This window comes from Nannizzia gypsea, genomic scaffold (assembly GCF_000150975.2).
Source record: "Nannizzia gypsea CBS 118893 supercont1.6 genomic scaffold, whole genome shotgun sequence".
NCBI classification, from domain to species: Eukaryota; Fungi; Ascomycota; class Eurotiomycetes; order Onygenales; family Arthrodermataceae; genus Nannizzia; species Nannizzia gypsea.
The window spans coordinates 879,612-899,905 of record NW_003345196.1 but is presented as its reverse complement, the minus strand read 5'-3'; the positions used below and the strand labels follow the sequence as shown (position 1 = coordinate 899,905).

The 20,294-nt window shown below is 50.6% G+C and overlaps 9 protein-coding genes across 9 annotated transcripts; 3 read left to right on the top strand and 6 right to left on the bottom strand.

Moving 5' to 3' along the window:
* Window positions 1-164: 164 nt before the first annotated feature.
* Window positions 165-2,459, bottom strand: MGYG_06939 (hypothetical protein; the record flags this gene model as incomplete). The annotated part of the gene is made up of 1 exon (XM_003170901.1): window positions 165-2,459. The coding sequence occupies one exon, from the start codon at window positions 2,457-2,459 to the stop codon at window positions 165-167; it is 2,295 nt and encodes a 764-aa protein (XP_003170949.1).
* Window positions 2,460-3,208: 749 nt separating this feature from the next.
* On the bottom strand, window positions 3,209-3,808 carry MGYG_06938 (hypothetical protein; the record flags this gene model as incomplete). The annotated part of the gene is made up of 3 exons (XM_003170900.1): window positions 3,209-3,377; window positions 3,422-3,656; window positions 3,727-3,808. The coding sequence occupies 3 exons, from the start codon at window positions 3,806-3,808 to the stop codon at window positions 3,209-3,211; spliced, it is 486 nt and encodes a 161-aa protein (XP_003170948.1).
* A 702-nt stretch (window positions 3,809-4,510) lies between these two features.
* Window positions 4,511-5,914, top strand: MGYG_09143 (hypothetical protein; the record flags this gene model as incomplete). Its single annotated transcript, XM_003170899.1, has 6 exons — window positions 4,511-4,811; window positions 4,883-4,982; window positions 5,064-5,130; window positions 5,189-5,535; window positions 5,602-5,728; window positions 5,780-5,914. The coding sequence occupies 6 exons, from the start codon at window positions 4,511-4,513 to the stop codon at window positions 5,912-5,914; spliced, it is 1,077 nt and encodes a 358-aa protein (XP_003170947.1).
* An 89-nt stretch (window positions 5,915-6,003) lies between these two features.
* On the bottom strand, window positions 6,004-8,067 carry MGYG_06937 (hypothetical protein; the record flags this gene model as incomplete). Its single annotated transcript, XM_003170898.1, has 1 exon — window positions 6,004-8,067. The coding sequence occupies one exon, from the start codon at window positions 8,065-8,067 to the stop codon at window positions 6,004-6,006; it is 2,064 nt and encodes a 687-aa protein (XP_003170946.1).
* A 610-nt stretch (window positions 8,068-8,677) lies between these two features.
* MGYG_06936 (peptidyl-tRNA hydrolase 2) lies at window positions 8,678-9,395 on the bottom strand (the record flags this gene model as incomplete). Its single annotated transcript, XM_003170897.1, has 2 exons — window positions 8,678-8,982; window positions 9,104-9,395. The coding sequence occupies 2 exons, from the start codon at window positions 9,393-9,395 to the stop codon at window positions 8,678-8,680; spliced, it is 597 nt and encodes a 198-aa protein (XP_003170945.1).
* A 470-nt stretch (window positions 9,396-9,865) lies between these two features.
* Window positions 9,866-10,812, bottom strand: MGYG_06935 (hypothetical protein; the record flags this gene model as incomplete). Its single annotated transcript, XM_003170896.1, has 3 exons — window positions 9,866-9,938; window positions 10,005-10,405; window positions 10,489-10,812. 3 exons carry the CDS (start codon window positions 10,810-10,812, stop codon window positions 9,866-9,868), a joined length of 798 nt encoding a protein of 265 aa, XP_003170944.1.
* A 1,260-nt stretch (window positions 10,813-12,072) lies between these two features.
* MGYG_06934 (homocitrate synthase) lies at window positions 12,073-13,774 on the top strand (the record flags this gene model as incomplete). Its single annotated transcript, XM_003170895.1, has 5 exons — window positions 12,073-12,160; window positions 12,225-12,454; window positions 12,527-12,607; window positions 12,677-12,744; window positions 12,814-13,774. 5 exons carry the CDS (start codon window positions 12,073-12,075, stop codon window positions 13,772-13,774), a joined length of 1,428 nt encoding a protein of 475 aa, XP_003170943.1.
* A 1,164-nt stretch (window positions 13,775-14,938) lies between these two features.
* On the top strand, window positions 14,939-15,754 carry MGYG_06933 (phosphotransferase enzyme family protein; the record flags this gene model as incomplete). Its single annotated transcript, XM_003170894.1, has 3 exons — window positions 14,939-15,186; window positions 15,295-15,422; window positions 15,519-15,754. 3 exons carry the CDS (start codon window positions 14,939-14,941, stop codon window positions 15,752-15,754), a joined length of 612 nt encoding a protein of 203 aa, XP_003170942.1.
* A 2,981-nt stretch (window positions 15,755-18,735) lies between these two features.
* On the bottom strand, window positions 18,736-19,282 carry MGYG_06932 (hypothetical protein; the record flags this gene model as incomplete). Its single annotated transcript, XM_003170893.1, has 3 exons — window positions 18,736-18,960; window positions 19,105-19,168; window positions 19,251-19,282. 3 exons carry the CDS (start codon window positions 19,280-19,282, stop codon window positions 18,736-18,738), a joined length of 321 nt encoding a protein of 106 aa, XP_003170941.1.
* Between the last annotated feature and the right edge of the window lie 1,012 nt (window positions 19,283-20,294).

Sequence of the window (20,294 nt, the reverse complement as noted above, 5' to 3'; positions counted from 1 at the left end):
AGGTGGATAGACGGTACATCAAAGAAAAAGGAGAGAAAGTAAAGCAGGCAAGTAGACAGACAGGCTGAGCATGCTAGAATTTAGAGAAAGTAAATATGGTAAAACATGGGAAGGAAAGAAATATGCAAAAAAGGAAGGGCTATAAGCCAGGGCTGAAAAGATAACTACGAAGACATGCGTAACCTCCGATCCTCGTCCCAGATCTCCTGCTTCATCTTCTGCAAGTGAGCGTGCTGCCTCTCCAGCTTGCGAATCTGCTCGATATCAACATCGTAGTCCATTCCGTTTCGTGAGCGGGCCATCATCTCCTCGTGTAAAAGCCGGTATTTGGCGTAGTACTGTTTAAATTGGGCAGACTTGGTGCGTAGACGGGCACGGAGGATTGTCTGCGAGATAGGGGGGGATGCAGAGCCCGAGCCCGAGCCCGAGCCAGAGTGCATTGATTCAGGCTGGGAGAGGGAAGAAGTTGTTGTTGAGGAGATGGAGGATGGGCGGCGGCGTTTAGGTTCGGATGCATGGATTCCCAGTCCAATGGCGGCGGAGGTTGTCGAGGATGCTAGCGGAGGATGTCGGGTATCTTCAGCCGGGCGGGTTTTTCGTTTGAGCGCGCCAGGCTTGGCGGATACTGTCGATGCAGATGGGAATGCGGAGGTGGATGCTGATGTGGAGGTGGAGGTTGCCGTGGACGGGGGTGTTGGTCGTGATTTCGCCGGTTGCGCCGGTGGAATCTTTCGTGGTAGATGGTGTATCAAGGGCGACGAGGAGCTGGACGAGTGTGAATTGGAGTGCGAGCGAGACTTAATGTTGGATGGACGGCCGCTGCTGGGACCGTCGACGTCGGAGGCATTGGTAGGCGGCGATGAGCCCAGGGGAGACGGCTTCAGCGGTGAAGTAACATTGGCCGGCCGTGTAGTCGTCGTCGTGGTTGTAGCGGATATAGCGGTAGGGGGCTGTCGTCTGGCGGGCACTTTCTTTGTCTTCGCTGGCCGGCCGCGCTGGGCGGTCGAGGTAGCTGTGGCTGTAGGGACAGGCTTGCTGGTGGTGACACTGCTGGCCGCTGCCTCCTCCTCGTCCGAGTCGAGGACAAACTCGGCGGACTTGAACCGGTCGACATCTCTCGATTTTAGGGACGCTGCAGAACCGGCCGCTGGCGTCTTCTTCTCCGTCTTCTTGGTCACTTTGCCCGTAAGCGTAGCGGCAGGCGTAGACTTTGGTTTGGGACCGCGTTTGGAAGAGAGTGCCTTTTCCAGTCCTCCTCGCTTCTTTGTCGCTGGTTTGGCCGTTGACGACGAGGATGATGCATGGTGAGGGATAGTTGGAGTAGCAATGGACTGATCTGCGCCTGCTGGACCCTCGGATTCGTTTCCGGTGCCGTATCCGCCTTCTTCCTGGACCTGTAGTCTAGACTGCTGCTGGGCCTGAGCCTGAGTGCGTAGATTCAGTCGAGAGAGAACTTTTCCTTTGCCTCGCTCGTGCTTGGGCAGCAACGTCTGCCAGAGCCGGTCTGTCTTGGAAATCCGCATCCGGTCAAAGGCAGAGATGGCATTCTCGACCGCCTCTGTCCGCTCCTCGTCCGACGGGTAAGGGAAGGACCAGACATCGAGGTCCTTGTAGACTTTGTCCTTGAGATCAAACTTGGACCCGTCCAGCCTGTTGGGCGTGCAGAGCTTGTTGGTCAGGGCGAGCACGTCCGCGGTGTTGCATCGGGTTCGGGAAGCGAGAAACTTGGCAGAGACGGGTCGTATAGCTAGCAGGTGGATGAGCGGAGTCCGAATGGCTTCGAGACGCTGGTTCTCTCTGTCGGTGGCAGCAGAGTTCGCAGCCAGCGGAGGAGGCAGAGGCGAGAGAGGGAGCAGCGCCGGGCTTGCGGGAGTCGATCTGGAGGCATTGGCGTTCTTGAAGAAGCGCTCTTTCTCCTGGTCTGCTCTGCTGGTCGACTTTCTGGCGAGACTGGCTGCCTCTCTGCCCGTGGCCGACCTGCTGTCTCCGGCCCCCAACGCTCGCATCTGGTCGATGGTAGCAATCAGGGGAGTCCTGCGAGACTCTTTGCCCTTCTCAAAGGCGTTGAGACTGCGCTCGAGGTTTGTGAGGGCCTCATCCGTGGCCGCGGTAGCTTCTTTGGCCTTCTGCACCTCCAGGCTATGGCTGAGCACGCCCGAGAAGTAGAGGCCTCCGTCTCCGCCGGCGGCATCCTGGCCGGGGCTCTGGCCGCCCTGCTGGTATATCTCCGAACGAGAGGCCTGGGGATAGGCGTGGAAGGGCGTCGACTTGGAGTTTATGAGCAGCGAGGGATGTTTCCCCAGCCGCAGACGAGGAGCAGCGGCAGCTGGCAGGGACTGGTCGTTGAGCACCTGGAGCAGGTCTGCGAGGGTCGACTGGGGGAGGTTGAGGCGGAGGAACTGGGAGGACGCAGAGTCGCGGTGCAGCGTCAGGCCGCTGTCCGGCACTGCCAGAGCCATCGTAGCTGCTCTTCTCTCCTCCTGTGCCTATTCTTGTTCGATTTCTTCTTCTTGTTCGTCTTCTGTGTGTTTTCTGTCTGTCCTGGGGGGGTTGGTTGCTGGTCCGCCGTCTGCTGCGAAGGTCGGTCTAGGGGAGGTAGAGGCAGCCCGACATCCTAGGAGAGCCAGCAGACGAGCAGCCTAGTGTCTTGACCGTGCTATCCTCTCCAGCTGTCTCTATCCTGAGCGAGTGTAAACGCAGTGAGCGAGTGAAGAGAGTGAAGAGTGAGAGAAAGTGAGCGAGAGAGAAGAGCGAGAAGAAGAAGAGTGAGTGAGAGAGAAGAGAGAGAGAGCGAGAGAGGCAAGGCTCCCTGTCTAGTCGGCGGGAGGAAGAAGCAACAACTCGCGCTAAAAGGCCAACGCCCCGTATTTTTTCTTTACAAAGACAAACAAGATAAAGACATCGAGGCAGGATGGTAAGATGGTGGTAATATAATATAGAATGGCCGCAGACAGTGATAATGGACGGCTCTTATTCCTCTGCCATTATAGTTACAGCTTTGTCTGCGCGCTGCTGCTGCTGTACCACGCTTCCTGCTCCCTCCATGCATCTTCCCTTTCAAGAGCCAGAGCCAGAGCCGGCCGCCGGTCAGGTATCGACTGTTATTATAATAATAGAATAATAGATTGTTTAGCACCCGGAGTTGCTTATGAGCATCGCCCTTCTGCTCCACTGACCGCCAGCTGCGTTTCATCTCGAGCCATTCATTTTATCCACTGACCAAGTCATCCCTCGCTTCCCTGCCTTGTTCCTCCCTCGCTCTCGTCGAGTTTGCCTGGAAGTGGTCTGCTCTGGCTCTGGCCGTGGTCTCTCGCTGTCCGTACGTCTGGCCTCTCTGTCTGTCGCGTGTTGGGCCCTTACGCCGTGAAGAACCTGGCCTGTCCATCATCAGCATGACATGGATCAGTCAGCCCGGACGGACATGGGGGGTTGAATATCATATTCTTCTTCTTGCTGCTTCTGCTGCTGCTTCTTCGTCTGCCCTCTCCTCATTTTTTTCTTTCTTTCCTTTTCTTTGCTTCTTTCTTTCGTCTCTTTCTCTCTTTCGCCGGTCACCATCTGTTTTTTTTTCTTACCCTCTCCTCCCTCCCTTTTATCGTTCTTTGGCTGGGCCGGCCCGCCTCCACCCTGCATGCTTTGCCTTTTCGCTGCCCTGCCTGTTTTGCCTTTTTCTCCTTTGGCCTAGTTAGCTGCTGATCCGGCACTCGTCGACCAGACAGACCAGACCGACAGGGCCGATGCTGAAACCGAGAGCGAGTGCGGATGAGACGAGCTGCCACTGGACCAACGCGCTGGACACCCGTGTCATGCCAGCACACTGTGGACAAAGCAGAGTAGTCTTGTCGAAGTCACTCGGTCACTCGGTGCGTTGTCCTCGATACACTCGCTTTACAGCTGGACGGACGGACATCTGGACGGTCTTTTTCTTCTTCTTCCTCCTCCTCCTTCTCCTCCTTCAGCCAGCCGGGGTTCGTTCCATGGCAAGCGAGTCGTGCAGAAGATGTACCAGCAGACGGGGTGGCTTCCGCTGCTATTTTTTCGTTTCTTCTTCTGCCTCTTTTTTTTTGCTTCTTCCGCCTCTGCTTCTGCTGTGTCTTTTCTTCTTTTTCAGTGGCAAAGCTGCAGTTTGATGCTGTGCTGGTAGGACCGCCAGATGGCTGTGGCTTGACGCTGTAACTGAGGCTGTAGTCAGCTGCAGAACCTGCACATCATCGGCACAGCATCACTTACGGCTTCTCTCGACCCTCCTAGTCCACCACCTATGTCTCCGTCTATCGTAGAGCCTCGTTACTATCCATGGCTCTGCCGTCGTCGTAGGTAATTGTAGTCATAGTAGTTATAGTTGTAGTTGTTGTAGTCGCGGTTGAGGTTTTCGTCCCGCGCAGAAAAGGAAGAAATCTCCAAAGACGGAGACAAACACCAAAAAGTCAGCATCGACAAGACAAGACAGGAAAAAGATACCCATAACTGAAAGAAGTAAATGAAAATCCTCCAGCTGAAGGATTAGAACATGCCGAACCTGCGCTGCTGCTCGTCTTCCGCCCTCTCTCTGCCCACCGAGAGCTACATCTACCAGCTCTGCGCTGCAGGCCCAGCGTCCCTTGCAGCCATCTCGTCGGACAACTCGCTACGCCGCTTCGACCGCCGCTCCCTCGCTCTGCTGCCGGATAGCCTGGTGAAGGAGACGCATGCCGCGGGCGTCAGCTCGCTCTGTGCTGCTGGTGATGGCCTGCTGGCGACCTGCGGGAAGGATGGGACGGTCAAGCTCTGGGATGCTCGACAGGCTGGAGCCGTAGCCGTTTTTCAAGCTGGTAACTACATACCCTTTATAAATATGAATTGATGTAGGTATAAATATATCGATGGATGCTAATTGGAGTAGATAAGGATATGCCGTTGCTCTCGTTGGCATGCAATGCATCTTCTCATTCAATTGTTGCCGGCACGGAGCTGGTCAAGCCAGATGCCTTTGTCCTTTTCTGGTATATCTACCCATATACACAGAGTCATACATGAATTATACCCAGATAAAACAGGCTATACGGACAGCTAACGCAGGATAGGGACACTCGATCACCTGGAAAGACATGTCGTCAGTACGTTGAAAGCCACAACGACGACGTCACAGAGGTGCGAACCTATATCACTCCCGTATCAATCAACCCCTTACTAATGTATACGTCTACAGGTCCAATTCCATCCATCTCGTCCCTCAGTGCTTCTATCAGGCAGTACAGATGGCCTGGTAAACATATATGATACCACTGTGGCTGAAGAAGAGGACGCTTTGATGCAAGTAGTCAAGCATTCATCCATACACCATGCAGGCTTCCTGCAAGACAAGGCCATCTACGCTCTCTCTCACGATGAGATGCTATCCGTCCATCCAGTAACTTCTGCAGACGAAAATGATAACCACGTTGATGAAGTTAAAGCCGTTGAGTTCGGGGATTTGCGGCCCGTATTAAAGGCAGAGTATGTGGTGCAGGTCCTGGTTGATGCGGCCGGGAGCTACGTTGCCTCTGGCAGGACAAGGTTAGATTTTTCTTTTCTTAATACTCATACTTCTCAGGGTCATGCTGATAAAGGATAAAAATGTAGTGATCGGAGTCTATCGTTGACACCGTTGGCGCATACGCCGGAGTTTCATTTTGAGCAATCGAGTTCATGGATATTGCCCGGTGCTCATGGAGAGGAAGTTGTTCGTTCAGTCCTGTTCGACAGCGAGGTTAGTACCCCCTGGTTATTATATCCTTTACTTACATACTAACTGCTACAGTCACGGACGGTCTATACCTGTGGTGAAGACGGCCATGTAAGACTATGGAAGGAGGAGTCAGATTCATCTACTGTAGAGCTCGCATCAATACGGCCTACCAAACAACGGAAAGGAAAGGGGTACAAGCCATACTGACCCATCTACAAAAGAAAAGCAAAGCATACTCAAAAGGAAGGATAAAAGTACAAAAGTGGTATATTATTTGTTATAGACAAGACCAAAATCTACGCAAGTCTCACGCCGGCCTGGCGGTTCTTCTTCGCAGTAGCTCCCATCGCATTATTCATGCCTGTGTTCTGGCTACTGTCCAACGTACTCATCGCCTCCCTCTTCTTCTCATCCTCAATCTTCTTAAGATGCTTCTCAGTCTTCATCTTACCACTTCCCTTGCCATGGAACTGGTGACTGAGATGCTTAAACGCCTCTTTCTGGTTCATGCGTCGGCCGAATTCATCAACATACTTCAGCTGCACATCGGGCTTGTACTCGCGGTTGAACACGTCCGCCATCGCCCGAGACTCAAGCTGGTCACGCTGCTTGTTCTCCCAGCGAGCATACTCTTCACGGTCTCGGGCAGACATGCGGTCAAGCTTACCTGATGCTCGGTCCCGTTCTCGCTGGGCTCTAGCAAGGCGTTCTGCTTCGGCTTCACGGCGACGTTTTTCAGCCAGGAAGCGTTGGCGGTCACGGTGCAGGGAGTTGATCGAATGGCCGTCTTGTTCGCCTGCCATTACGAGACCGCGCTGTTTGAGCATCGCTAGTGTTGCGCCCAGGCCTTGGTCGAGGGTTGATTCTTCCTCTAGACCGGTGGCCGTTATGTCCGCCTGTGGTTCTGCTGACTGTCGCTCGGTCTCTTCCTGTTCGACCACGGTATAGTCCGGCTCCATCTCCACATCGGACGTCTCTTCTTCTACTGTGGGTTGTAGTGCTGGGGTTTCAGCAGCAGCAGCAGCCGTGGGTTCATGCGAGGCAGATCGAGCACGTTCAAGTAGCGTCGGCCGTTGTAGGTTGGCTACAAACTCTGAAGTCTCGTTCAGGATCAGGCCACCCTCATCTCCATCAGCTCCATCAACGTCCATTGCGGTTTGTGCTTGTTCGGACTCTTCCCTGAGCTGCCGGGCCAGGTCTTCTGGGCGTAATTTCTTTCTCTTCTTGAAGGCTGCTCTCCGTTGCGCGGCCAGGGACGCTTGCAGATCATCATCATCCACAAATGATATATCCTCCTGCGGCCGTTTAGCCGGTACAGCGGGCCCAGCACTCGGCTTCTCCGACTCTCCCCCATCCATCTCCATGTGGTCGCCATTGGTATCTGTTGCAGCTGCAGGTGTTGATATATCCTCGTCCTCCTCAGCATGCCGCCTCCTGGTGCTCTTGGCTTTCTTTTTCTTGGGTTTCTTCACTTTTATCTCTGAAGCATCCATGTAATCTGATGCAGCAACTTCCTTCTCCAGCAGCCCGTCTAGCTTCACGGACTCCATCTTTAGCTTTGAGGACACATCTTGCCGTTTGGCCTCCCTGGCCTGTGGTGTAAGATCCCCGGACGCAAGAGTAAAATGTTTCCTCTTCTTCCCATCAATCTCTTCATCGTACTGTGATAGAATTGCGCCGCTCCCATCCATATCGTTAGGGTCATACGCTACCCGCTTCTTCTTCAGCGCCAGCCTTTCCTTCGTCTTTTCACCTTCTCGCATCTGGATATTCTCCAACTCGGCCCCTTCCTCCTCATCCTCATCAATAGTCGTATCCTTGAGTGTAAGAACCTTCTCTCCAGTCTCGTCAAACTCGTCAAAATCGCCGATTTCATGTGCAACTCGTACTCCAGCCAGGTCTTTTGAGGTATATTCCGCCATCTGCTGTTCTCGCTCTGCAAGCTCCTCAGCAAGTCTTTTGGCACGGTCCTTTTCTATCCTCTTTTGTTTCTTCTTATGCTGCATCAGCCATGATCGTGTATCCAGCTCTGCATCTTCACCACCTTCGCCGAGTCCCTTGCCCTCCAGCTTTGCCATCCGCTGCGCGTTCTCTCGAGCTCGTCGAATAGCATCTTTTCTCGCCTCTCGCTTTTGATGTGCCTCTCGTTCATCCTGGATAGCCTTCCAGTTATCGTAGCCCTGTGCTGCTCGGGTCTCTAGCGTGCTCGCTGGCTCCTCACCGTCAGACGACGCGGATTCATCGCCATCCCCGGACTTGAAGGCCGGGCCATCGTTGGCTGCGCCGGGAACAGGGAGCGGCGCGAGCCCGAGCGCAACTCGGATCTTGTTGTTTTGTTCGATGGAGAGTGCGTCCGCCATGGCAAAGACCGTAGATATATCCAGCAACTGTCACTTATCCGCTTCTTCTTCTCCTTCCCTTCGTCAAATCTTCCAAGCTCTATCAATCTTCAACTTTCAACTTTCGACTTATGTCATGCTTATGTCACTATGGATAAATTATTCTCCGCTCCGGATATCAGAATATAAAAATCCCAAAAAATTTCTCTAAATATTTTTCTTTCTTCTTCACAAACAACAGATCTGTGTCCTGCGATCCCGTTCCATGAAGCTATTCGTTCGCGTTTAGTCTGAGTGTGTTTCGGTCGTATTGCTCGACAGTTCGACGACCCATGGAGCCATCCATCTGGTGTATAGCCGTTTTCCTCATGATGTCAATTTCCGGTCGACAGATCTCAGATGAAGATTCAGCGCTGGGATTATAACACTCTGCCTTGAGCTTCCTTCGGGTGAGCTCGGTGAGATGGCCCGGGCCTGCTGGAGGCGTCATATTCCATCTCTCTTTACCGATGGCCGTCGGCTGGTGAGGTTAGGGAAAAACCATGACAGCCAACATACAATCCGCAACCCGAAGGTTTTTTTTATATATTGTACTTGTAAATCCGTTCGCCAAATACGTCGTTATCATTCATTACAACAACTTCAGGTGTCCCGTAACTGAGTCTACTACGCTCTTTGGACCTAATATGCCTAACACCGTCCGACTTCCGCTCGCGATCTGTGTTCGTCCTGCGTCCTGGATCACACGAGCACACAGTCCAAGGCTGATAGCCTGAGCCTGCAGAACTAGTAGATCCTCCTCTGTCTTTGCCTGTAACGCAACTTTTGCCTGGCCCTGTCGTTCCCAGCGCTTCAGAATAGGCGAATCGGGTGATTTGTTGAAATAGTATTTGTAGCATGCGAGAGTCGCGTGGGAGCATTGTGCTGCGATCTTGCCTGTGGCATGATGAAAGCACCAGTTAGCCAGAGTAAGTAGCTAGCTACCAGCGCGGGGAACGTGTTGTTGCTGTGGAAAGGAAAAGTTGAAGCTCAGATGTTGGTAGAAAAAACAGCATACCTTTGCCCATCCCCAGGTCTGTCCTCACGACCAGAACAAGCTTCACTTCGTCTGTATTCCCCTCAAATGTCGCCAGTTCACCTGCATCTTCGTCCTCATCTTCGTCTTCCTCCTCATCTTCATCCTCGTCCTCGTTCGCTATTGATTTGCCCTTATGCGCATGGCCGGGAGTGGATGAGAATATTCCTATCGATGCGCCTTGGCCGAGATAGTACCCAATTACGCCTGTAAGGACTGAGGTAGCGATCACAAGTGCTGCCGTAGACGTGGGACGGTCGACTGGGAGTGCCATGGCGAGGTATTTCGGAGAATTTGGTTATGCGACTGAATGTTGTTGGTTGGAAGGATACTGCAAGTCGAGATGTTCAAAATAATTGAAAGCTACGTAATTAAGCACAAATGCCAATTTAATGTTAAAAAGCAGCAAACTAGACAGAGCAGCAATTATTTACATTATTTATATTACGAAATACCCACGATAAATTAGGAAAAAATATGGAAGTAAAATACATCTCAACCGTTTTAAAATGGGGCTGCCGGGTTCGTCGCGCGCAAGCCTCGCACTCCAAGCAAAAAAATAAGAAAGTAAAGCGATCTCCATCCATTATCTACCCCAAAAGACATTAATCCGACCAATTTTTTCCCCAATGACGAGAAATAGAAAATGAACTAGAAAATAAAATGGCAGTACCGTTGGCAGCCTGACCTCGGAATAATCTGCATAGAACAAAGAGCACAAAGGCGTGGGGACATAAGGCTTATTTATTGAGCGGGAGCAGGGGCGGCACCACCGGGGCCACCTGGACCTTGACCTGGGCGGCCAACTCTACGGCTCCTATTTTTGACAAGGGTTAGCATTATTGTGCGCAGGTCTCACGTTGTAGAGAGCAAGGAATCTTACATCATGGTTCTGCTGAGAAAGCTGATACCGACCATCATGGCCCAGCTGGGGATCATGCTCAGGCAGTAGACGATAAGACCAACGAACTCGTTGATGCGGTACTCGGCGGCGAGGCCGTTGAATGGATGGAACATGGTCTGAAGCTCAGGCTCTTTCTCCCAGAGCTTCTCAGAGTGCACCTTGTAGATCTCGTCGGCGGTAACAGTGGTAGTATTCAAACGGAAAGGATGAATGGGTACTGGTGGCTTCTCTTCACCGATGGATGGAGCACTGGGGACTTGGATGTGCCATAGCATGGGCGGGCTAACGGACCAGATGGAACAAAGAAGGCCTTGGGCTTCGCAGTTAAGACGGCCAAGGTTGGGGGACTGGGAGTCGGCAGCGAACTGATTTTGTGCTTCCTAAAACGCGCAAAGATAACAGACATTAGTACGACCGTGCAGTAAGTGTTTAAATTCAAACTTGTACAAAAAATGCGACTAACCTTCCAGGCGCGGTTTGCCTGTGCGCATTGTCCGAAGCAGGTCTTGTTACCGCCGGTGACGTAGATCAGCCATTCCTGCGGGGTCGACTGAGGTGCAAGTATATCCTTCCAGTTCTCTGGGTTGAATTGGGTGACGGTCTTTGGCTTTACGACTGCAGCCTTGGGAGGAGTATGAGGAGTGACTGGCACGGTAGCCTGGGGAATCTTTGGAGTAGGCAGCAACTCCTTGGCCTGGTTGAACCAGCCTTGCAGACGCTCTGCGAGGGGGACCTGCTCTTGTGCCGCAGCCAGAGCTGGGAGTAGGATGAGTGTAGAGAGATGCATTGTGCTGTGTTGTCTTGTAGTATAGAAATTGGTAAGGTGTCCAGAACTTGGTACAGTAATCCGCAAACTAGAACTAGGTCCACAGGGGCGGAAAGTCCAGCAGAAGAGACAAAGCGGTGTGGATCGATTGAACAAGTGTATATATCAGCGTAACAAGCTGTGACTGACTGCGCGCGACAGTATTCAAGGTCGAGTTGAAGCGGCTCGTTTGCTTTCCTCTCGTCTTTCTGTTTGATTATTTTTTTGTTGTTGATGGAAAAAGATGTCGCGATGACAGCAGAAAACATAAGGGGGCTTAGTAAGATATTATAAAACAAAACAGAAGCGAGCTCTCTCTCGTGTAACTATCACATGATATCATGTGATATCCTTATGGCCTGTATCTTAACCTACACCAGTAGCAGTAGAAAATAACCAACCAACCAATACATTCTATCAGTTCTTATTACCTGGCTTTAAGCCCTTTCAAATAGCTTATTCTACCTAAGCTGTGTCTGTCAATTTGCTCCGAAGCCTTAGGTACCCAAGGCTTTGCCCAAGAGCTCTCAGGATAACCGTTTCATACCGTTTGAACCCAGTGTCTCCCTTGTCTCTACCAAGCATTCCTCTGTCAGAACTCTCTTAATCAGTCCTTAGTCATAATCAATTTAAATTAGTCATTGGCTTATATAAGTTCTTAGTCAGATCACATGTTAGCTTATTTCCGCTTTGGGAAATCCTTTTCATCGTCGTTTTTATTTTTAATTTATTTTATTTTAACGACATCTCATCAACGTCATCAATATCTACGACAAAGTCAGGAAAAGACAGACAAAAGACGAGAAGATGCAGGTCGATGAAGGGGTTCAGGCCCCATTTCCTCATGCCAAAAAATGCTGTCGAAGTGCTCGCGGCTTGTGCGATCGGTATTGGCGTGTAATTTATCCGCCCAACTGCCGCGGTCGCTTGGAAAAGAGCGGAGTTTTACTGGCAGCGAGCATACACTAGTACCGCTGGTACAGAAAATTCTTTCTTCCGAGTTTATTTGTATTACGGCATGAACCAGGGTTGCTTATCAGAAGCAAGAATCGAGTCATTGACTGATCTTTTTATCTTCTTGACTTTTTTTTATTTATAAGACTTTCGACTCTCCTCTATTTCCCCCTCTCAGTCATTTCTCGACATTTCATGATAAGCTGCCCTCTGGTTCTGTTGTCTATTCAATATCATTCGGCCCCTCTGCCCTATTTGTTAGCATTGGCTTAGAATCCCCGCGTCAAGATGGCCACCGATACCGGCTCTCGTCCTTGCTGCAGTAGCCACACGAGCGATGACAACAATACCAATGGAGTCACAGTTGCAGCTAATGGTAGGAGAATCTCACGAATTAAATCGAGAAAAATGGCCATTTGCTGATATTCTTCTCGTTACAGGCAATCATGAAGGCTTCACCGCAGTTCAGACCCGCCAAAACCCTCACCCACACGTCTCAAGAAATCCGTATGGCCACAATGCTGGTGTGACGGATTTCCTTAGCAATGTCTCCAGATTCAAGATCATTGAGAGTACTCTAAGAGAGGGAGAGCAGTTTGCCAATGCCTTCTTCGACACCGAGAAGAAAATCGAAATTGCGAAGGCCCTGGACGATTTTGGTGTAGACTATGTGAGTCATGGGAGCCCCTTGTAGCCCAGCCAACCCTGGATATTGTTAAACTGACCGGAAATGTCTCAATAGATTGAACTCACCTCGCCCTGTGCCTCCGAGCAGTCGAGAAAGGACTGTGAAGCTATCTGCAAGCTTGGATTGAAGGCAAAGGTAATACCACACCCCCTACACTTATCTCAATGCCTTTTCATTCAAGGTGTATTGACACACAATGTATAGATCCTCACCCACATCAGATGTCACATGGACGATGCCCGGATAGCGGTCGAAACTGGTGTCGATGGAGTGTAAGATAGTCCTTTTCCTAGACGAGCACTCTGCTACGACCTGGATCAACAGACGCTAACTCCTTGTAGTGACGTCGTTATTGGCACCTCGTCCTACCTCCGTGAGCACTCTCACGGCAAGGACATGACCTATATCAAGAATACCGCCATCGAGGTCATCAACTTTGTCAAATCCAAGGGCATAGAAGTCCGCTTCTCCAGTGAAGACTCTTTCCGATCAGACCTGGTTGACCTCCTCTCCATCTACTCTGCCGTTGACCAGGTAGGTGTCAACCGCGTTGGTATCGCTGATACTGTTGGCTGTGCCTCCCCGCGCCAGGTGTACGAGCTCGTCCGTGTGCTCCGTGGTGTTGTCAAGTGTGACATTGAGATCCATCTGCATAACGATACAGGATGTGCGATTGCCAACGCATACTGTGCCCTTGAGGGAGGCGCCACGCACATTGATACTTCCGTTCTAGGTATCGGTGAGCGAAACGGCATCACTCCGCTTGGTGGGCTGATGGCCCGTATGATCGCCGCGGACCGCGACTACGTGCTCAGCAAGTACAAGCTCGACAAGATCAAGGATATCGAAGACCTTGTTGCCGAAGCCGTACAGGTTAACATCCCCTTCAACAATCCTATCACTGGCTTCTGTGCTTTCACGCACAAGGCCGGCATCCACGCCAAGGCCATTCTCAACAACCCCAGCACCTACGAGATCATTAACCCAGCCGACTTTGGCATGACACGTTATGTGCACTTTGCCTCTCGCCTCACAGGCTGGAACGCCATCAAATCTCGAGCTCAGCAGCTCAATCTTGACATGACTGATGCACAGTACAAGGAGTGCACAGCCAAGATCAAGGCTCTTGCCGACATCCGACCCATCGCTGTTGATGATGCGGACAGTATCATCCGCGCATACCACCGAAACATCAAGCTCGGTGAGGACAAGCCACTTCTCGACCTAACCGAAGAACAGACGGCAGAGTTCGCAGCGAAGCAGAAGGAGATGGCAGAGAACGGTGTCGAGGTTTCAGCATAATCGGTCGCCGGAACCATGCAGTCGATTTGGAGGAGAACTGCCACCTAGAACAATGTTCTTTTTGGCCTTGCCTACATGGGAGATTGTTAGCATGTCCCTGTAAGGCAAGCGAGCTGAGAAGAATCGAAACCAAAAAAGAGGCTCACGGATGGTACCAAAATTGAGCAACATGGTGTGCTTGGGCTTGCATAAGGGAAAAAAATTCCAGAGGAACCGCAGCATCTTGGGAGAGGATGTGTGGAAGGAGAGTGAGGGAAGGAAGGACATGCAGAAATACGAGATTTCAACCATGCATCCCTCCCCGCCCCCTACCCCGGTCCTCAACTCTTCTTTTCCTTTCTTTTTTATACTCTTTTTTGTCATCACTTTATTTCTCGCCTTTGGTCCGGTCAAAAAAAAATAATCATCCCTTCCCATCTTACCCTTGATAATCTTATCGCGATTTCTCTTAGTAAATACGGAGTAACTGGCAGGTACCTCACTGTTCTACAACACCCTCCCCCGCCGTACCTCCCGCCCATGCATACATAGCTCGAGCGTGTCGGCATATTAAATCTCCACAGGCGGCTTAATGTCGCTCTTGGAAATGAGGATAGGCAAGATTGTATTGTGAATTGCCGAGTGTTCTCCGTACGGAGTATAGTTCCAGCGATTGCGCCAAATTGGCCTGGGCCTGGATGTAGCAAGCAAGACGAAAGCCGATGAAAGCCTTTTTCCCCCTTTCCCCCTTGAATCGGTCTTGTTCGTCCGGCTCGTCCCTGAGAATGTACGAGGCCGCTGTTGCTTGGTGCTGCATGCCGTCTTCTAGACGGTTGCATAAATGAAGAAGCCGGTGGTTAAGCGGTAACTACCCAGTAGTTGATTAATTGACTGGTGCCTCCCAAGGTCCCCTTAACTCCGTCCGCATATTCTAGTAAATACCCGATCTCAGGAGGCCTTGGAGCTCACTGATGCGGGCCTCCATCAACAACTATGGAGTGTTGGTTGGTGCTGCAGATTACTGCCTGCTGGGCTGTCGCAAAGCCATCATGGGCCTCCACACAGTTGCGCTTGCTCGCCGCGGTCATGGAACCAACTAAATGATCATCATCAATAAGTGGTCAAAGAGCGACTACAATCCAACTCCTTTCGCTACTCGTCATATTGCAACCATGGCAACCCATAATGCCCCTACGATATCCTCTCAGGCGCTCCCTCCTGCCGAGTCAGCAACCTTCCTTTGAGTCTTCGTACTTCTCGCGCAACGGCCCCGAGGCGAAGTTGCCGTCTCCCGCCAACGTCCGTGGACAGAATGCGATGCAGGACCCCGGTGCAATACACGGAGACTACGGGTACAAGCCTGTTCGCTATGAGAATCTGGGCTTGATTGTCAAGTTTGGGCGTGCTCCAGAGGTGACTCTCGCTGAGGGCCAGTTACTCTGGGCGTTGCGACTGATCTTAGTTACCTACTTTGCCAGTCCCAGAAGTGTACGGATGGACTCACGATAATGGCCAAGTCTTTATTTATATGGAGCTTGTAGGGGCATCACACTTGAGCAACGGTGGAAATATCTGGGACGGGCTGAGAGGGTTGCGATCTGCGAACAGCTTCGTGATATCATTTTTGACTTCCGCTGGGTACAGCATGCACCAGATGATTTCTTCCTTGGTGCGTACGCACTTATCTCGCACTCTGCTTATATTTGGCCTGCTAGATTTAGTATCCCAGACTATCACTTGTTGCTTACCTGAGAATGGAATATAGGACATAATAACCGTGAACCACTTGGTGATATTATATTTACCAAAGCAATAAAGACACGCATCCGCCCGCTCTGGCTAGGCAAAGAGCTGTCTGAAATTCCGGACCCTTACCGAAGTAGGCTGCCAGATGATGCAAAAGTTGTTTTTACGCACAGTGATCTCCATCCAAGCAATATAATGGTTTCTGCGGACTCTAATAAAATCATTGCGGTTATTGACTGGCGGCAATCGGGATGAGATCCGGATTACTGGGAGTTTTGCAAAGCTGAATACACGGCAGAAGTCAACGGCGAATGGATGAATACTTATATTCCCATCTTCCTTAAAGAGCCCGAATGTCTCGAAGCCTGGGAGTTTTATCCAAGATTCTTTGGACACTGACAATATAGTAGACAAGAGTCAGGTTTCTAAGTATTTCGCTGATAAAATATGGCATTTAAGCCTCTAGTTATTCTTTGACGGTTTGCTGAGGTAGTGAGTGAGAGATATCTTAGTAACTAAGGGGTTTGGGTTTGAAGGAGTAACTAATTGTGGAATGCTGCACCGCATAGTTCCCCAGCCCCCTTACATTTGACGATGGCAGGTCGACACGGATCTTTAGGGAGGGTCTTCCTAGCTCAGCAGTTCGTCATTAAATGGCCCATAAATGCAGGCCTCGCTAGCTCGTTCGTTTCATTCCCTGGTTTTACTTCTCGATAGCCGACAACTAAGGCGTATGTAAGTAAAATGACGTTCCACAGATGTTAGCCAACGGGTCGAGAACGACGCTGGAAACTAGATCTCCAGCCCCGTCCGGCGGAGGCAACGAGATAAGATTTGGGAGAGACATCTCCTCGGAGGCCACAGAAAAAGGATTCATAGTATAAGCTCCCGTCCGGCCCTTGGATGGCGATTAGCTATCGGGTGTTCCCCATTAGACGAAAGAAAAACTAGCTTATTGACAGCACACATGGGAAAGGCTGTTGATACATGGTTCTGGGGCGGCGTGCGCCGTCGTCTTCTTTTGCGCCTTTTCATCCTTCCCAGGACACCCGGGCTGCAGATGGATATCATATCTTGCATGGGCTATCTTTCTGATAACAATAGCAGTGGAGAGGTGAATTTGGAAGTATACAACTCCAGCCCAGCCACAGGGTTACCATTTGAATTCGTCCACCGCCATCTCAGAAAGGAGGGGAGATCTTCTCGTAAATTGGACAGCGGCTGGGATAATATGCAATTGAGACGTTGTTACATGCCAGTTCGTTCAGTTCGAACCCATGCAAGTACATTTCAAAGAGGTACTCCCCGTCATATTCTATGCAAGCCTGTAAGCCTATCTGCCCTTGAGTTGAAAGATAAGGTAATAATATCATTTTAGATGAGCCTGGGAACCCCAGAAATGGACGTATGGGGGGCCGGACATGCTGTCCCTGCAAGCGGACGGGGAGTGAAGTCGACATGCATTCTTGCTGCATTGAGCGTACGCCGTCCCGTTGCAGGCAGGCCTAGCTCCGTGTTGTTCGCTTGCCCCGAACGCATGTCCTAGGAGGGCCTAGAACGTTTGCTGCTCCGTTAGTCCCAATGGGCTTATTGGAATCCTTTACGAGATAGTCAAGTCTCCCGCACATCCACCGGCGCAAACGTCTGTTTTTTCCTGCTCAGCGTTGGACAGGTTCCACCTATGAATGGAGGTTAAAAATGGACTCGGGCCAGCAAAGAAGCATCTTTGAGGAACAGTACTTGCATGATCTGTCCTTATTTGGGAAAGAATAGACTGGTTATCCCGCGGCGTTGCGACCAAATAACGGAGAAAAAAGAAACGCGGATTTGAAATATCATGTCGACATACGTTTAACCTTTCGTAGCGAGGGATCATCAGTGCACCGGCGCAGCCTTGGCCTACGTCACAAGTCGGGTACCAAACGACAACATTTTGCGGTAAAAAAAAGGGGGTGGATGACGAGACGGGGGAAGAGAGCGAGGTAACGATATATGCAAATGAGACGTTTCAACTCTACATCGCAGTCGGTTTCTGGCTGCATTAACGCCGGCCCGGTTTCATTGTCTTTATTGCTGACCCCCTTGCCGCCGAGGGTGACAACTGTCCAGGCTATCACATAAATAGCAAGGCTGCGGATAAAAAAAAAAGTCTGTCTTCATTAGACCAAAAAACCGAGGTGTGGAGGAGAAGGAGCCCGTTTACATCATTTTTTGGTGGATAGAAGAGGCGCTTTGAGTCCACCATACAGTTTGTCGTGCTGGGGATGGATCCTAGGCTAGCCTCCTCGGCTTTCTTCCATTGGCTCTTGGCCCCTGGATCGGAAAAGAGGGTATCATCGTCTTGTCGTCATCATGCATGATAGCGAGTCTGACATCCGTTTTGCTTTTTACGTCTGGCTCCGAGACTCTCTTTTCTTTTCCTCAGGTTGTTTTTTCTTGGGAGTTGCGCGCGAATGGGCAATAGGCGATGACACAGGGCGGACGAGTCGTGATGACAACCCAGATAGTCTCGGAAACGGGCTATGTCAAGCATGCCGGCTTGCGAGTTCTCTCCATATCCTGTTATGAACAGACAACATCCATGTAGTTATGGTCTCGAGCGGCTCACCCACACGCGACCTTTCCGTTGGTAAATGCATATGTTGATCTTTTGCACAGAGCCAGCAGGACAACGAGTAAAGGACGTGCGATAATATAATATGAAGACCGAGAATGGCCCGCCCCACCACAAAGTAGCTCGATTTCTTTCTTTTTCCTCCCCTCGCTCTCCATTTCCCTCTCTCCTCCCTTTATGGTGCTCCTCCCGTTGCCAGAATTCTGAATTTCTGACTGACGTGCAGGACGGTCCAACGTGGATGGGCCAGATGAGAGAGACAAACCCCCCCGTGCAACCAGATGAGTTGTTGATCAACACCAGGTGCGGTATATCTCCCCTTTGACCTCCTTTTCCCACCCCTTTCCTCTCATTCCCCTTCGTGTTTCCGAGGCATCTAGATATCTGATTGCTGGGCTCTCCGGCTGTACCCCAGGCGTGTTCAATTCCCCCCCCTCCACAGTGTCATGCAGTACCAGCTAGTTAGCTAAAATATTGACGCCCAAGCTTTAGCGGTTGGCTCGGGGGAAATAGGAATGCTCAAGCACAGATGATGCTTCTGATCTTTGGTACGCCGTGTGGAGAAGCACGAACGAGATGCAACCATCGGATCAGGGCCCATTTCCAGGATCAGGACCGTCTCTTATAGGGTGGTAGACGTTTCATTTATGCATTTCCAGAGCAATTCCGGTGGATTGAGGGAGTCTTCCGTGTCTTGCCATATTGCTGAACCAGACCAGTGGGCGTCTAGGGTAAGCTTTAGACGGACGCTAGAAGGTAGATGAGCCATCTTCATATCCAAGGGAGTAGGAAGGGCTGTAGGCCGTGGGCTATAGGCACTTGTAGGCACTCGTAGGCTTTGCAGCCGCTGTAGGCGTTGTAGTTGGGCGTTGTAGGCGTTGAGGCGGTTGAAGGATGAAGCCATGGGCGGTCGTTAGTTAAAAGAGGAGGAGGAGGTAAGTATTGGACGTAGTTAAGTAATACCTCAATCCCCACCAAGACCTCAACTCACTAACTGGCGATCCTCCCCTCCTCGTCCACTTCCTCTCTTCTTCTCTTCTTCTTCTTCATCTTCTCTTCAGCACTTGACACTTCTCACTCTCAACACTCGCACACTCATACACACTCACACACATATCTTACCTCTCTCTTTCTCACAATTTGTCTGCCGTGCTCGTTTTAAGCGCCATCTTTGCTTGGAGGTGGCCGCGCTGTCGACATTGCCAGAACCGCCGTTGGCTGCGGTTATTACACCAGACCAAAGGAGGCCAACTGAACACAAATTCGCAAGGGAAACAAGGCCAAAAGACTAATAGAGACCTAAAGAGGTTCTGGACTTCTTTTTCTTTTCAAATAAGCAGAGACAGTGGACGACTGCAAAGTGCTGTCTGGCTGCCGTTGAGTACGAGGTTAACGTACAGCACCACCACCACCAACAGTGTTTCTCGACACCATTGTACCAACGTGGTTCTGGGATCTTTAGGCTTACATCTCGCTCTTTAAGGTGCCCAGTCCTTAATCCCTCCAAGCTTATCATCGGTATGCATACTCTGCCCAAAAAGCAAAGAGCGCAAGAAAAGAAAAGAGATGGCGGAGTGAAGAGAGCAGCAAGGGGATGCAGAGAGAGAAAAACTTTAAGAGCGTATAAATTCCCCTTGGGACTTTTTCTGACTGAGTAGACAGTGCAGACACGCCGGCTCCTCTTGACTGAAATAGCTCTTCAGCGGAAATAACTTGACTGTGAGTGGTATCTCCTTCTGCATGTTTGTTTTGATATCAGGGGCCTCAGCAGAGACGAAAGCCGTTTATCGATGCTTGGTTTTTGCCTGTTTCCTTATTTCCTTTCGAATTCCTACCTTTAAGTCTGTTAGTTAATGTGGTTATATGGAGTACTATTTATTTTAAACACTCGCTGTCTGCTTGCATTTCTGGTCACCCTTCAACGTTTTCATAGCAGACACTTACTTACCTCTTTGATAGATACTCTTACCTTGCATTTCTTTTCTTGACGACTATTCCCATTTATACAACTTTTTTTTAGGATCCCTTGTCAAAACAAGAGGTGAATATAGACTTTCCCTTGTTTTACGCTCCTCCGAATTCTTCCCCGCCCTCAAATATAACATTTAACGCCCTTGCTGGGTAGTAATGTCGAATATGCCACCTCTCGGGCCTCTGTTCCTTCTTTGTTCATCTGCCTGA